This window comes from Melanaphis sacchari, unplaced genomic scaffold (assembly GCF_002803265.2).
Source record: "Melanaphis sacchari strain LSU unplaced genomic scaffold, SCAv2.0 Contig65_pilon_pilon, whole genome shotgun sequence".
NCBI classification, from domain to species: Eukaryota; Metazoa; Arthropoda; class Insecta; order Hemiptera; family Aphididae; genus Melanaphis; species Melanaphis sacchari.
The window spans coordinates 633,096-651,793 of NW_020271469.1; the positions used below are offsets into that span (position 1 = coordinate 633,096).

Consider the following 18,698-nt stretch of genomic DNA (forward strand, 5'->3'; position numbering starts at 1 on the left):
TCCTTCCATTCTATCACCCCGCTGATCCTCGAACATGCAGTATAATGATAAATGATATTAAGTGTATAATGGATGAGGCGAAAATAAAAATGCCGTGGGCCAAATCCTTATAGGGTTGTGTGTACAACAAAAAAGCCTGTCGACCTTTTTTTTCTGTGCAAAAGTTTCGAGTGTGGGAAAAAATTGCAAACTCCATGTTAATAAATTGAAGAGTTATTTCAGATTTTCTACAGTGTTTTAAAAGTATGTATCAAGTATAAACAACACAGCACTAATTGAAAAAGTCTTTTTGATTGCTGAAATTTAATTTATCAGAATAAAATCGTTCGTAATATTAAAACTCGTGTTATTTAATTGTGACTTTACCTGTAATTACATCAATAAATTTAAGATTTTTATCAAAAAATATCATTTTTATCTTTCAATACTATTTTGGGTATTTATTTAAACTTAGATAATTTTCAATTGATTTTTATAAATTATAAAGTTGATATTATTATGCCAACAAAAAATGTTTAATCTAACCTAGTTATTTATTAATAATAAACACATAATACGATAGAGTCATTGTATGAACTCATTTATTTTATTTATAATTCATTTGATTAAATTTAGTGCGCTGCTATGAAGTAAATTAAGGTTGCCATGTGATACCTTATACTAGCCTAGTAATACAATTTACCAATATATATATATATCTATATTATTAAGAAGAATGTCATCAGTCATAATTAATACCGTAATACTGGCTTAAAAAATACCTTGTTTAATCATAGATTCTAGAACATAATCATATAGATTAATAACAGCTAAACCTTTCTAGGAAATTTTGTTTAGATAAGGCTAAGAATTTCAAGAATAATGAAAAAAACTATATAATTAAATGTTAAAAATTTGAAATAAGTAATATTAAAAACATAATAATTTGTGTTATACACAACTATGTATTACGTGCCTGGTGCCTATCAAATAAATTTCGTATAATTGGTAATACATTTTAGTTTATAAATATTTGAGGTTATAACTAATTTGTGTGAAATATATTATAATTCGAAATTGGATATGATTTATAGCTTAAATGTATATACACAAATCATTTTGAACATAAAAGTAAATTTAGATATTATAAATTTGCAAAGAATATCTTAAAAATATTTCCCAGTTGATAAAAATAATGCAAAAATTATTCAACAGTACCTACTTATTGTAGCATATGTCTAAAAATAAATAGTAACCATTTAAGATATTTCTATAAAATTTATAAAAATGATTGTGCAAATAATTTATGGAATTAAATTTAAGGAAATTGTGTTTTGTGTAAACCGTAATATACTATTTGCTATATTATTATTTTTAAGAGTTGTGCGTATTAGTTATGCAGTTTAAATGAATTTTCTCGATTTTAATGACTATAGATTATAGTGTAGGTGTTTTATTAATAGAAGATATTTGTCATGGTTTACCTATAATTTCTATACGTATATTTATCAAAAGTCCTTTGTATGAAAGGAGTTAATGCATTATTTACAACCTATGGGAGTGGTTTAGTTACAACGATTTTGTTTAGTAAAATAAAAAAAAACCTTTGATGTAAACTTGAACTTAGCGATTATCTACAATCTAAACCACAGAACACCATATATGAATATAGTTTATCATTACACAACTTTACATTTCCTATATTACAACTACTGCACATATGTACCTATATACTCTCTAACTATTCTTAAATTATTACTGTGTAACAAATTTATTGTAATAGGCGATATATTATTATTTATTACCGTTTGTGTCATAATTCTATTAAAACTAACTTAATTAGTCAACCATAATATTGAAGAATTTTTTATACTATATTGGAGAACGTCAAATCCGATTTGGGTAAAACTAGAATTAATTGAAAAATAATTTATTATAATTTCATTGTCCTTTTCACATATTTTATAATGAATGTAATTTGTATGTATAAATAAAATAATTTAAGTAACTAAATAAATTTTAATCTATAAGAACAATGTTCAACCAAGACTCATTACTCTCTTTTTTATTTATAAAGTACTATGGCTGTATACATTTTAAATAGAAAGTAATGAATATATTTATCCACTATTATTAAAAAATTTTCAAAATAATACAATTTTTATAAAAATAAAAATAAAATATTGTGAATTGGTTTGTTATTTAATTATGTCAATTTTAAACAATTATTGAAGATGTTGAAATATTAACTATTTTATATTTTCTTATTTAAATAATGATTTTTTTTTTTTTTTTTGTTATGTACCCACGTAGCATCTATAGTAGCACTATTTAGATTAAAATAAATAGGTACTCAAGAGAATCAAAAAAAAAAATGTTATTTATAGAAAACTCATTAGAAGTTGAACTAAAAGTGATTTTTAAACATAGTAATATAATCTATAATAAACATTTCATAAACCTATTCTCCGATCATGTAACACGTACCTGTATTATATATATCCTAAGTGAGATGTATTCCCATTTCACTTGTCTTTCGACTGATTGTGGTTTTAACGGATTACAGCAATAGGTATTGGTATAAAGTGTTAACATTACTCTTATTGTCTCTAATGCAATGTACTTAGTGTGTGAATAAATGATGCGCACATTAACATATTTTGGAGACGATATTTGGGGACCATATTATTTATATTATATAGATGTTTGTGAAGAAGATAGGTGTTTATGAGTATTACGATCTATATTATTTATGGTTGTTATGTTAGGTGGTAAGTAAATAAGTTTGTTTTATTAAAATACAACATGAAGAGGTTTTTATTTTGATAGAAGTAATAAAAGTGACAGAATCCAAAATACTTCTCGTATTTTAATCACTTGAATTTTCTTCAAAACCAAGTTTTCTGCTAGATATTAATAATTAACCAAGTTTGCATTTCTAAAAAAAATAAAAAAATTCTATATTTGAGCGCAACCACGTATCATTGTTTGTATTTTTTATTTTTTTAATAATAAGTTTTTATGACTATACTATTTTCAAAATTGTTATGTATTGAAATCAACTAATACACACTATGGTGTAGTTAAAATGATTATGTTTTATCTATATTAATTTTTTATAACTCTTTTTTATGTAAACCATTTTCTCTTTATGATTTAAGTAATATATAATTATTTAGTATTCTATTTATTATGGTAAATATTCAAAATAAATTGGAAAAAAATAATCCTTCTACTATTGTATAATTAAAATAAATGTTAGTTATTAATTCAATAAATTACTGGATTGCCTAATATGTGGTTATGTTTAACTTGATAAATAAATTCAGACTATATACTCAGAGATATGTAAGATTTTCTTCCCAAAATTTACTCATCTTTGCAAAGCATATAACGGTATACACTATACAGTTATATTATTATTAATTAATAAATCGATATATTAAATAAGCAATTTTATAATAATAAAATTATTTATAATCACACCTTTTCAATAAGTAGTGATATATTTTTCGAAATAGAATACTTAAATAAATTAAAACTATTTAACAGAATTTGTATTAACTGATAGGGTTACACAAAACTGTTAATCGTTTCTATAATCTTAACATTTTATATGTTAAAACTGTTAAAGGTGATCACAAAAAATTATTATTGTAGAATAATACGTAAATATAATTTTTAACTCAATACCTTATTTTTCGATTTTCTGATGGTTTAAAATTTAATTTATTTTTTAAACATTATCACCAAAATAAAAAAAAAAATAGTTACATTTTTTTTACAGATTATATTAAATTCGAGAACACTTAAATCTATTTAATTATAATTTAAATTTTATTACTGTACTAGTTATTTATATATATATAAAAAAAAAAAAAAAAATCATAAAATAAAAAGTGAAAGTGAAAATTTAACAGCATTTTTAATGGGCTCAAGATATGGTTACGGGCTTCTTCAAAAGTAAAAAAATAACATTGTTAACAGGTATTGAGATTTTTGTTTTTAAGTTTCATAATTAACCATAAAAATTACGTTATAATAATATAAATTAATGTTATTGATATCTGTATACTTGTTACTATAATAAATATTGAAACATTTTTATAGTTGTTGCACCAAAACTATACCTAAACTTACATAAAAATGAATAGTTAACCTTCACACAAGATTTGCATAATTATTTATTTTTACTTTACTGAAAAATTATTTTTCATAAAGATTTTCTTTCATCTTTAAAGGTTTGTTACTCTTTTAAACTTTATTAGAATGATCAATAATTTGATTTTAAAATTTTACAGTGATTTTTTTTTTTTTTTAGAATGTCATCTCACAGTTTTGGATCAAAGTAAAAATTCTTTAATCTTCCTTGTTGAGGATTTTTTTTTTTTTTTTGTGGTAAATTGTATCTAATGGGAACTTTGAGAGATCAAAAGAAGAAAATTCACAGTAACTTTCAATATAATTAGGGACAAAAATAAAAAATACGGAAAAACAAGAATATTTACGTAACAAAAGTTTTCGTATGGTACTTACTTAAATTAATAACAATATTATATTATTATGATTACACAATGCACTAATAATCAAATATTTATAATATGTAATTTTTTTGCCAAAACTTATCTTAATCTTGAACCTAATTTATTACTTGTTTAAAAATAAATTATTATGAATGATATAAAAACCTATTATACAATAATATATCGTTATGGGTTTTATATACCTACATTTATTAATAATAATGAGTTTTTATAAATAAAAATTGACGAAATTCGTTATTTTGATACATTGATCATTTTTAAAAAAATATTCTGCTTCAGAATAATGTGAATATAAATATGTAAATTATACACACTATTATTATTACTTTTTTTCCAATAATTATAAAACCTACAAAATGCAACAAAAAAAAAAAATAATAATAATAATAACAACTTAATTGATTTATGAAAATATAGGTTGAATATATAACTTAAGTTCATATTATTATTAAAATTATTATTATTTTTTTTTTTTATCGAAAAGTGCATTAATCATTTAAAATTAAATTTAAATTTAAATATACAAAATAAAATTTCAATTTTTCTAGATTTATAGATATTTGTTTACTGTTTTTACAATTTTTTACGGGGTTTTTTTTTTTTAATGATTTAATTTATTTAAGTTATAAAATTATAATATTATTAGAAATAAAAACAAGTTAGCAAATTGGTACAGCTCTGCTCTACATTTTAACGTGTAGAATGGACCGCTATTATAAGTGTGTTAAATTTGAATTTAACAATATATTTTTGTATACGAAAAACGACTTTGAGCTAAGACAGACTATTAGAGTGTTACCTACCCTAACTAAGTTTGTTTAAAAGTTAATATCGACTTATATAACTTAAAATTTAATAATATATTTCAGTAAATATTGTAAATAGTAAAAGCGAGTTTATAGTGTAAATAAATTACATCTTAAAATAAATCCATTGTCATTGCGTACAAGGAAATTCATAATAATTTTTTATACGTTAGTTTCAAGTTCCCACGGATAATTTTTTTAAGTATTACGTGATAATTAACATTGTATTTATTGTCTTAATAAGTTATTTCGTTTAAATTTGAGCTTAAAATGTCCAGAAAGTAAAATTTTTTTAGACATCAGGTTATATTATTTTAGTATGAACTATTTATGAATTTTGTTTTTAATTTTTAAAACTTAGATAAAAAAAAAGTATTTATGAATTTTCAATATTTTTTTGCAAATAACGTATAAGATTTTATATGAGATCTTGTACTAAATTTTAACTTAGGAAATAATTTTTTATCAACACTTGTGAAAAAAAAAATAGTATTTTTATTAAAAGCAATTCAATCATATGTAATTTTCAAAATAATAATTCCATAAACTTTAGTACATTAAAAATTAATTATAGTATAATAATATTTTAATAGATATCTGAAAATTGTTTTTAAATCTTATAATATCGAGCAAAAGTATACTATTTATTATACTTAGTACTAATTTTAAATATTATAGTGTTCAATTAGAAATATCGTATTTTAATTGCAATAAATAATACAATTAAAAAAAATATTAATAATTTAATAAAAATGATTAAATTTAGTTTTTTATTTAGAAGACACATTTTTTTAAATATTTTATGTATAATAATATTGAAAATAACTGTCAATAGTTTTGATAGATCAAGGATTTTAGTACATTTCCATACTCGCATAAATTTAAGTGAAATTATATGGCCAACCTTGAGTAGTATTGACTGAACATCAATTTACAAATTAAATGACATAATGCAATAAATATTTAAAATTTGTTAATGGAATTATTTTATTGTAAATTTATGCCACAAATCCGAAATCAATTTTCCATTTTAAACATGTTAAAATTTTTTATTACGATCTTAAATACTTAGAAACGTATTGTATTTTAAATATTATTCAATTCTTAAAATACATTTTTAATATTTTTTACATGGTATAGATTATTGACATAAATTTTTTACTACAAAATTCTGTCTATATTACGATGATATAAATTATATAACGATATTATAGTGTTACATAATAACTAATTACGATACGGCTTTATCTAATAGAATCAATGGTGTATTGATTTACTCATAGATTTATTCAATTAATGTCCTTTTCCCAGCTGAATACTAATCTCGCCCCTTAATACTAATAATAACAGGTAAGATAATTGTTTTTTTTTTCTATTCAATGGCCCGATCTCTGCTTTTAACCCTTTTCAAAAACTCTAAATACGATTAGAGCCAAGCTGCCGAATTCAGTATCGACAATTTAGGTACATACAGTTTAAGCTAAGTTCATATGCATTGTTTTTATTCTATTTCTCGTGAGTCTCTGACAGGGATGTTGATCAAATGCGGGTAAGCTATGCCATTATTATAGTAATTGTTGGCTGCCGAATTTTGTACAACCGCCCGAATGGTAGACAGCGATAACCAATTTTACAGGAAACATGTAGTAATAATAATATTATAATATACTAGTTTACAGAAAACGACGAGTAAAGCGAACAAACAAATGAGTGAAAGCGGTAGATGACTAATGAGATTAAAGCTGTCTGTATGCTCGATCCTCATGAATCGAATTTCTTGCACTATTGTAATAATAACAATTTTGGCCATAATATTATGTCCTACGCACGTGCATCGGGCACACATTATCGAAATTTCGATGGTAGACATTTCTAAAATTGTTGTTATTACTACTAAGTAATAATATATAATATGCTATATAATTATATTACATTTTGTTTTAAGTATCAAGCTATTTAATCTGTATGTTACAATGATATTGTTTTTAAAAATGAAAATTCAAGTATGTTTTGTAAAAAAAATACAAAAATATTTAATGTAGACTTAAAATTATTTTTTAAGCCTAGATCGATAATAAATTATTATAAAAAAGTTATACATCATAAAAAAAATGTTTTATTATTATTATTAATAGAGTATAATATTTATTACGAAACTGAGTATTTATACTTAAAATACTTTTATTTTATTCAGTTAAATAATTTTATCGTAATACCACCACAAGTACTCTGAAGCAAAATAGTGCGGTCATTAGCTTTTAGCAATCATAATTATTGCATACGCTTAACTATCGACTAGTAAATGTACTCCACTATTCTAACTTCATATGAGTTCACAATAATTGTAAGATTAAATTAAATATTTATATTTATAAATTTTCGCCAAACGTATGTCTGCATTAATCAATGATTTTTATTATTAAGTATACTTGAATAATTGAAAAGTATAAGCCAAAATTATAAAATAAAAACATTTTAAAAATAGGAACGTCTAAAAAATAGTTTCAAACTCGATTTAGAGAATTTTATGATTCTGATACTAATTTTGATTTAAAACTTAACTATAACTATTTGCATTCAATGACACTAATCCCAACACGCATCTCTAGACGTACATGTATATAAATATATTGTATTCGATAAAAATAATGTACCTAGTCTTGTAAGCTATAGCATTTAAGTTTAAAAAAAAAAAAATGGTTTTATTTCAAAGTGTCCGTATTAAATTCAAATTCTTGTTTTAATACTATTTATTAATATAATATTTTGAATTAAAATTAAACATCCCATATAGTGATTTACTCAATGACGAGATACATTCGACACGTTATATTGTATTGCACAGAGAGTTCACCGATTTGTTGATTTTTATCTGTGATATAAATTATTCATTTGAAATATATTTTAATATGTAAATATGTTATTTCATAACTTTCATAAATACTGAAATAACTTTTTAATTTCATGAACATATTTCGTATATATTTTAAAAGGTTATAAGTTTTTATAATATTAAACTCTTGTAAATATTATTTAAACTATCTTCGGTAGCACCGAAATTAACGTCAAGAATCAGACTCTTTTTCGATTTAAGCTCAATATTTTAAATTTATTACTTTTGTATAAAAAACATTGTTTTATTTTCTTCTTAATATAAGACTGAACAACTATAATAGATTTATCGACCAGCCGTTCATATAGCAGTTCAAATGTCAATGGCTCATAAATGTCCACACCAACGCATTTTTTGTCAAGTAAATCGTCAATCATATTATTTCCATATTTTTGAAATTTCAATACTTGTCTAGACTTCGGAGGGGAAAAACAGCTTGTCTACAACATCTGGACCCCAATAATATTATTAAATCTACATACTGCAAAAAATATTACAAAACGAAATATTCCAATATTCAGTGTTTATAATACCAATAATAATACGATCGGTCGGTAACAGTGCGTCTAATAAATAACAATTTATCGTCTAACGTGCAACGGCTTACCTGCGAAAATCTCTGCTCCAACAGGCATAGATCACGGGATTCATGCCACTGTTGATCCACCCGAGCCAGGCGACCACGGACGATAGCAGTTGGTCTTTGAACACGCAGCTCTCGTCGCAAAACCCGGACAGCAGGTTGACGACGAAAAATGGCAGCCAACAGACGATGAACACGCCCATGACGATGCCCAGCGTCTTTGCCGCTTTTTTCTCGCGGGACAGCTTGCTCAGCTTTCGGCTTAACGAGAAGTTTTTCTGCAGCTGGTGAGCTCGCGTGTAGCCTCCGCTACCGCCGTGCGCGGCCGACGCGGACGTAGTCATCCCGCCGCCCCGGTGTATTCGCAATGTGAGCTCCATACGACCGCCACCGGCTCCACCACTACCGCCGCTTCCACCGCCTCCACCACCGCCACCGCTGCCACCACCAGAACCACCGCCGGACGACGGGGTGGACGAAAGCACTTTGGTGCCCAGCCGCTGACACCGAGTTTGCGTGACGGCCGCCGTGTAAATCTTGTAGTAGGTAAATACCATGACCAGCAGTGGCACGTAAAACGATATGGTTGACGAGAATATCAGGTAACCGGTGCTGTTTGTGAACGGACACGTGTTGCTGGGTACCGGTTCGGTGCGGACCAGCCGCCACCATATGATGGCCGGGAAGCTGATAACGCCGCTGCACACCCACACGGCGGCGATCAGCCGGTAAGCCCGCTTCCGGCTCATTTTTGTCGGGTACGTGAACGGGTCGGTGATGGCCCAATACCGGTCTAGCGATATCACACATAGGTTCAGTATGGATGCCGTGCTGAACAACACGTCCAACGACCGCCAGACGTCACAGGCGTTTATGCCGAACGTCCAGTAGTGGTCGAGCACCTCCTGTACGGCGCTTACCGGCATCACCACCAGCCCGACCAGGAAGTCGGCGAACGCCAAAGACGTGATGAAGTAATTGGTCGCCGTGTGCAGGTACCGTTCCCGGACCACCGCAATGATGACCAGACAATTACCGAACACAGTCACCATACAGAACACCATCAACACCGCCGAAAGCGGGAAACGGTCGCCGAAAGTCGATCTGCAAGCTACTGACTCCTCCGTCCCTGTCAAGTCCTCGTATTCGTCTGATGTACTGTTTACCAACGCGGCCATTGTCGTCCAATTCATGGTTGTTTCTATCTGCCTCTCAATGTCTCCTTAGAAATCGTAATATGCTCGATGTATATGTGTATCAACGGAAAATCGTCACTGAAACACGCAATACAACATTCTGGCTTTTATAAAATTTTTCGTGGATCAAAAACGTTTGATCAAAAAGAAAAAAAATAGGTTATTTTGTACTCTTAAGTAATAAATCTACTATTATGAGAATCATTCAAATAATGTTTACACCGAATCCCTATCGACGTGACACGTCGTATTTTCATTTGTCTTATACTAATAACTACCAAGTGCAAATTTCCGAAACGATTACCTATTTCAACTCTAGTCATAAGCCGACTTGTCTTGGTTTAATATAACATCAATTTTATAATAAATATCATTAATTTGTTCATTGCATCGTCAGTGGTTGTTGTTTGTGTTTGAATAATGCATTGTTTACTACGTAGGTACCTACTGTTGCAATGAGTCATCGCAAGAAAATAAACTAGGTTAAATAAGGTTTGAATTTAATTTAGTTCATGCCATTGTTATAATTATTATTATTGTTATTTTGGATTTGTAGATTCATGTTTTTGTTTATCTAGGTCATTTATTATAGATCGGTGCATTTGTCATTATAGACACAAGTAACTGCACAGGCATAACGTACAACCGTCTCTAAGTTTTGTATTTTTCATTGACTTATTCTATCCTTTACCTGGATGTTGTATTTTTTTGATGAACACTATTTCATAAAATTAAATCTTATAATATGATATTTTTATAAATCAGTAAAGTTTATTACAGTAGTACGTAGTGATTTTAGCTTTGTATCACTACAAAAACTATTATAATGATACAAAAATAAAAAAAAACATGCACGTACCTAGTTTGTACCTAGTTGAATTAATGAAATATGTAGTTACTCAACTAAAGAAATATTCAAATAATACACATAAGTGCTTGTATTATCTAAATCAAAAGTATCTAACCCCACGGCTCTCAGCAAAATTGTAATATATCTCCGTGTCGATTTCAAAACTATTGAAATTACTAAAAATAATATAGTACAAAAATGTGTACTGAATATACATGACTGAACATAACAAAAAAAAAAAACTATTTCGAGTAACTAAGGTATAAATGTATAATTTATATTATGTCAATTATATAAATGTGTTATATGTTACAGAAAATTCTGACCATGACAAAATGTACTCACTTAATGCAGTTCAGGCCTACCAAGAAATTGAACACTCCTCAAATGCAGTATTTATTTCAAAGGGATGACCTCCCTGGAGAAAAAAAAATGTAAGACTTATAACGTCAACTAACAATAAAATAAAATAAAATAAATATTATGATAGAGGTTATAGGTTGTATTGGCTGGTCATTACTTATTAATTAAGGCCACTTCTTATGTGAACAAAACTACAAAAATAATTGTGTTCTACTTCTCTTCATTATTTGCTCTTATCTTACTGTACCCTTTAGACAATTTACGACCCCCTCCCCCCTCCGAAAAAAACACTGCTTCAAATCTGTAGTTGTAACCACTCTTGATTTTAAGGTTTATCATTATTGATTTTTATAATATGTATTTTATTATTAAAATATACAATATTGATACTATTAATGTTTGTATATTAAATTACTTGTCAAAATTCATGATATAACTGTTATTATTTAAATAGTATTTCTAAACAACGTTATACCCAGTAACGTAAACACGATAAATTTTTCAGCTCGCTTGAATTTTTTCACTTCTTAAAAATGTAAAACTGTTTATCAAAAAACAGACACACACACACGCAAACATCACTGGTTGTACTAAGTTATGTGGCAAATAAATTTTTAGAGTATTAAAACATTTAAAACCGCAATTAGACCTTAATTATACGACGAGGTGCAAACAAAGTAGTATACATGTATAGTCTGATAATTCGTATAATTATAATATGTTATTACATACTTTACCAGCTTTATTGACTTAAAAAAAAAAAAATGAATAAATAAACAAGAACATTTTTCGCATACTTTTAAAGTTTTTTATGGTTCCGTGAACATTTTGTGAAAAAAAAATTAAAATTAAATAAAAAACTCACGTGCTAAAAAAATATACTGTAACATTATTGCTAACTGTATCATGTTCCTTTAACTGTCACTCATGTATTTTAATGACACAGTAATCTGAATCTTAAATCAGACAGAGCGAGGGTCGTAACAAAATGAACCGTTTAGTCTGTTGAATAACATCTCACAAGAAACTATAAATCATGTTTATTCAAATATCTTCAAAAATACGCGAGCACCCTGACAATATGAGCGTGTATAGTAAGCGCTTTGATGATGGCGAAAAGGTAGGGTTGAAAACGAGCGTACAAAATGTTATTCCGGTGAGTAAACTGCCAACGGGTAGGTTATTATACTGAAAGAACAATGAAGGTCGCGCATGACGTATCGGGCTATTACGGGGTCATTTATGGAGGAAACGTTTCCGGCTCGGAACTGACACAGGAGAACAAGGAAAAAAGACACTAGATCCGGTGTATGTGTGTATGTGTGTGAACTTACTACTATTATAAAAACGTGCATCAATGACTATAAATTATTTAGATAAAAAAAAAAAATTGTAGATAGAAAATTTAGAGCTATAATATAACAATATAACAATCAGCAAAGAAGAACAAAATAAGCGTGTTACGTTTTTAACATTGACTCTTCTTTATAGATTCGTAGAAATACAATGAAGAATTTTTATATTAATTATGAACCAAAATAGATTATGCTTAAAAAAATAAATAAAAAATAATTTTTATTCGACTAGGATTTTTTAATGTTGAAAACGTGAATAATTCGCAATTTTCTCTTTATCATTTTATAGAAATCATTAAAAAATATAAATTAGTAATTATTCAACTTCAAAAAAATTTAAAAAATACATACAAACTAATATTTATTTATTTGTTTTAAATAGGAGAAAGATTATCGGATTATTAAAATAAAATAACAAGAAATAAACTGAGCATAAAATCAACGCGTATTTATTTTTGTATGTTTTATGTTATAAAAATGTTTGAGATTGTATGAATTTTAATAAGTAATTTACTACGTATCCCGAGAAAATAATAATATCTAAACTTCGATAAAATGATTTTTATTGAAAAATCAAAACAACATAAAAACTTTTTTTTTTTTGATAATACGTATATTTTTTATACTTTAATGTTAAGAACTTTAAAAGGTAATACCATAGACCATAGTGAAATTTTAAAAATAAATGTTTTTGATAAATCTGAAAATTTACAAGAATTTTATTTTTGTTTTAATTAATTATTTAGTCTTTTCAAAGATGTATTGGTAAAGTGATGTAAAAATACTATCTCTGCAGAATTTTTTTTATTTATTGGATGGAGGTGTGTAATATTTACAACTTACTGACATTGACATCAAAAGTATTTTAAGTATTTTGTAACTACTTAGTTAATCCTTTAAAAGTCTAAAGGTGTCTCTGAGTTTACTTACTTAAGTATTTATATGCACAGAATAATATTATAAATAACTTTTTTTAACTTTCATTATCCCAAAAAATTATGAGTACAGTTTGTATAACTGTTTCTTTAGCAAATTTTAACCAAATAAATCAATACTTTATAAGCGATTAACCTATATTGTTAATTTTTTAATTGATTTTACTCAATTCAAATAAGTATTGTAAATCATAAACTTGCAAAATTTCTTGCTGTTTAACGAGTAAAATTATGAAAATGAATATACCTTAATAAAAAATAATCAATAATTATTGATAAAATATAACCAATAAATACTAATTTTTAACAAATAATTAATTTTGTTTTTTAATTAAAATATTATCCTGGAATTACTTCTTAACTTTTTTGTTAATTCAAATTAGAGTTTACCGTAGAAATTTTAAAATAATCAAACGTGGTTAGTAGTCTATTGTATTAAGAAAAAAAAATATTTACTTAATAATATAAAATTATCTATATATATATATTATATATTAATAATAAAACTAATTATGTAAGGTTAGATTTTTAGATTAGTTATATTATTTACATGATTCATTTTTTGTAATACGAGTCATAAAAAATATCATAAAGCTACAACAATATCAAAACCAAACAGTCCCTAGCATATATATTTAAAGGGTTATGACGTGAAAAATTATAACGATTGACGTATAACTATAATTTGTTATATTATTATGTATGTGTGTATATATATTTTTACACTATCTTCAAAATATTTTAAACATTTGTTCAAGTACGATCGGAATTGTGATGATATTTTTTTTCTATACTATCAAAATGTAAAACATATAAAAAAACCTCTAAAAACAAAAATAAAGTTATCTTTTTTTTTTATATAGAAAAAAATAAAATACATCAAAGCAATATTTATGGCAATACACCTTTATTTCGATTTGTTGCGATTTAGCCTAGTTAACCGACAATCAAAATCGTTTAGTGGCTCATCGTTTTTTAATATATTAACAAGAAGTCGTCACTTTTTTACTCCTACATACCACCATTACTAATACACCACATTCGTATAATAATTTACGATAATAATAACGAGTAATTATTACACATTGAACTAAGTCTGTACACTTATTTAACTAGAATATAAAAAATAATAATAAAACACATTGAATAATATTATGGTTGGGAAATGGGATAAATGTATATATTATGTGTCACATTCTCGTCAAGTGGTTCACGTACAAGAAATAACTGACAATTTTTTTTTCAGAGACACAGCTATTATTTGTATAATAATCGAATTTTCAAAACAATAAAACTATCACATTTTATTGATTTTGAGTGCGGTGGTACATCGATCTATTTGGTTTTAAACCAGCTAGTACTTTTTTTAAGGTTTATGTTTGAAGCTTTTATAGGCACTAAAATAGCTAGAAAAGTTTTACAAAATACCACTATATATTTTAAATTGAACACTATTGTACCATAAAGTGGTCATTATTTAGGAATGTTCCAGTTTTTTTCAGGAGAAATGAAAACAGAATAGAAATAAGTAGTTATATTATACGATAATCAATCGTCTAAATAAAGTATTGATCATTTTTGCTTAAATTGAGTTCTGGAGATCGATATCATCTTATTCAAATATATTTATTTCCTAAACATTTAAATGCACTTGTCTTGATTGAATTTTTTTGATTTAAAAAAAAAAAAAAAAACATTAGCATTGCAGGTTTATTTGTACGACAAATTTTTGTTAACATAAAAAAAACTTATTTATACATTAATATAAATAAGTTGAACTATGGTCGACTACTTTTAACTCTGTGTCATATTAGCTATAAAAACAAAATTATGTCTAAAAATATCACTTCATCTCATCCGCCAATCCACAATTATTCAAATAACCTCTATGATGGGACGTATTTCCCTTTCCAGTAGTTGAGGAGTTAAAGGGTGGTCGAGGTATTCAGTCCTGCAAGCTTGAGTGATTGATTTGACGTGTATTATGATAAAACTTTAAAGTGTAACAGAACAATGTGACCCAACCGATTCCGTCCGTTTGAAATCAATGCACAGAATCGAATAAAAATAATATATTAAGTTAATAAAAAAAATAAACACCAATAAAATATCTATCACATTATAATTGCATGCATATTATTATGTGAGTATTGAATCATATACATATGTAAAATAATACATGAATAATATTCTATGGAAGTTTTTAGATTTTTATTTAGAACTTAATCATAACCGTAAAGTATAAAACCATGGTTTTTAACAATAGTTCGAAATTACACAATAATCGGAAGTGACAAAGATACCAACTAGTAAAATTAAAGTTTTCAAAATGTATAAAAATATTTTTTAGTACTAGATTTTTTGTTAAAATTAAATTACGCATAGAACTTTTTAAAATCGTTATATTTATGTGTAAACTAAAGATTTAATATAAAAACTCTTTAAAAATTGAAAGTTCTGACTGCTTGCAAAATTTCAACTGTATTTCATAAACTATCTGAAAGTGTTAAAAATGGATTATATTTAAGATTAAGAAAAGTTTATACAACTTCTGTAAAATTTATAATATTTTTTAACGTAACGTATCTAAAGCATTCAAGACTACCCAATTAAAAACTATAGCAATGTACTTTCTTTCAATAAAACAAACAAAAAGTAAAACACCATAATAAATGTAACTGACATTCATAGATTTTAAAATTCAAAAAAGTTATTTGATTGTTTTTGTACTGAACTTTATGTAATAAGCTAAATTAATTTAACGGTATATCAATTAACAAATGAGGTTATCTTTGGTAAATCATTTGTTTCTCCAGGAACTTTGTTGATTTTTACAAAGTAAAATGTTTAAGATTTCATTAATTATTAAATAAAAAATGGTTTTTATAATTTATTTGTGGTGTAGATTGCATGTTAGCATAGAAAATAACTATACCTATTAGTGATTATAACTTGTAAATAAACATAAGCATTTTAATCATATTTTGCTTTAATTTAATAATTAACTCAATCTAAATAACTTAATACTTAAATCTTAAAAAAAGTTGAAGTATAAAAATAAAAACTCTAGTAACATATTATATGTATTTTAAATGTGAAAGTTAAAAAGAACTGAATCTATATACTTACTACAACCTAGGTACATTGATTTTTTTTATATTGACCATTACGACTTCAATTAATACTTACAATTTGTTCTTTATTTATAACTTATTTTAATACATTTAAAATCAGAACAGATTGTTTTATTTTTCGTATGTCTGCAGAGATTTTTTTTTCAGAAAAAAATACTTAAATATTGAAAGTAGTAGTTTCCCTGAGCAAAATAGTCAGGTATTACTTTGGGAGATCAAAAGTAAAAATATTTCCTGGACCTTTCAAAATAAACAGGAAAAACATGAAAAAAATTACATAAAACGAGAATATATTATTATACTTTACATAGATGAATTTTTGACAAAACATATTTTTATAAATAAAAGACCATAAATGATTGAAATTTTAACCAAATATTTATATTATTTTATCTTTAACTATAATTTTCAAAGAATTTTAAGTTTATGTATATGTGTCTATTTGAATAACGTTTTGAAGTTTTTTTTTTATTGATGTAGATAAATTTTTTTTTTATAGATAACCTTTAAAAGCTAATTGGAACGTGTTACATAAATTGCATATGTTAAAAATGTTTTAATAAATTAACGTTTGTAGTTTGAAATTTGATAAAAATCATAAAAAACACTTATAATTGCAAACTATTTTAAAATTCATAAAAATTTAATTTTTATATCTTAGACTTATAAAATATAACACAAGATTCCATAGAAAGTTTTCTTATTAGAATATCACATTAATTTTAATGATAGATTTAAGTTCAAATATTGACAAAATTACATTTTTAAATGTAGATTAACTAATACCTAATTCAAATTATCATAACATTAGATACTCTATTGTAGACACGATAGCGATTTGTCGTAATTTTTTTTTTTTATTTATTATAATTAAAAAAAAATACTAAAAATTAAATATTAAAGTCCATAATAATAGTCATATTATCATATTTTTGTAAAATATTACTATTATTTTTTTTTTCTTTAAGTTTAAAAATATAATATTACTTTACATATTTGTAACTTTAAAGTTCTTAATGAGTTATAAGTACTTTCGGTAATTTAAAACAATAAAAATAGTTATGCACGCTTATAAAAAATTATTTAGAGTTCATATTTTCAACAAACTAAAAATTTAAATCAAAAATTACAATAGCAATTAAAAATAATTTAAAATTCAATAAAAGTTATCGAAAGTTCACTTAGTATTTTGTGGTTCAAAATTCATAAAATTATCTCTGTTTTAATATCTGAGACTTTAAATTTTAACTCGAAATTCTTCATAAGTTTTTCTAATAGTAATTAAAAGAACATGAAAGATAAATATTTATAATTATTTTTTATGACTAATCCCAAAACTAGGGACAATTGAAATGGACTATAAACCGAACAACTATCTCAGGGTATTTTATCCCACTATGAATTTTAACTGAATTGTATTGCCTTAAATTTTAAACTTCAAAAAATGTAACGTACTCTATATTTTATATGTAGCGTTTTGAATCATATTATAAAAGTTGAAATTAAATTATTAAGTTTAGTAAATAGGTATAGAAACAGATAAGAAATTGCAAATATCTACTAAAATATTATCAAAAAAATTGTATTTCTATTTATATATATTAGGTTGAAATAATGCAAATTTTGATTTATAATAAGTTATAGTGTACACAAATTTTGCAGTTTCAATATATTATAATACAATATAATACTATTATTTATAATATTATAATACAATAGAAAAAAATAATAGGTGCCCTATTGCCCTACCAATCTTTATATATTTATGTATAAAAGAATGAATAATGTTTAAATATTTTTCAAAGATATATTATGTTAAAATCCGCTTCTTTTAAAATGTATATTATATTATGATACATGTTTTGCATGCAAAATTACTTTCGTCTAACGTTTTCCACTTTTTAAGTAAAGAGGGTATTATTGTATAAATATTTTAATTTGATTCTTTTATTATCAATTATATACTTGATAAAATAAGTATATTAATATATTGTAAAGTTTTTATACAATAATTAGTGTACCATCTAAATACTCTATAAAAGTTGCTCATATAAATTTAT

General features: G+C 25.3%; 1 protein-coding gene across 2 annotated transcripts in view; it reads right to left on the minus strand.

Annotated features, from left to right (window-relative positions):
• The window catches only part of LOC112600549 (dopamine receptor 2), a 126,898-nt gene that overhangs the window by 104,300 nt on the left and 3,900 nt on the right, over positions 1-18,698 (minus strand). For both annotated transcript variants that reach the window (XM_025347805.1, XM_025347806.1), the window contains exon 2: positions 8,830-10,079. In XM_025347805.1, the coding sequence (XP_025203590.1) occupies positions 8,830-9,998 (1,169 nt within the window). In that variant the 5' untranslated portion in view covers positions 9,999-10,079. The remainder of the gene's footprint in view (positions 1-8,829; positions 10,080-18,698) is intronic.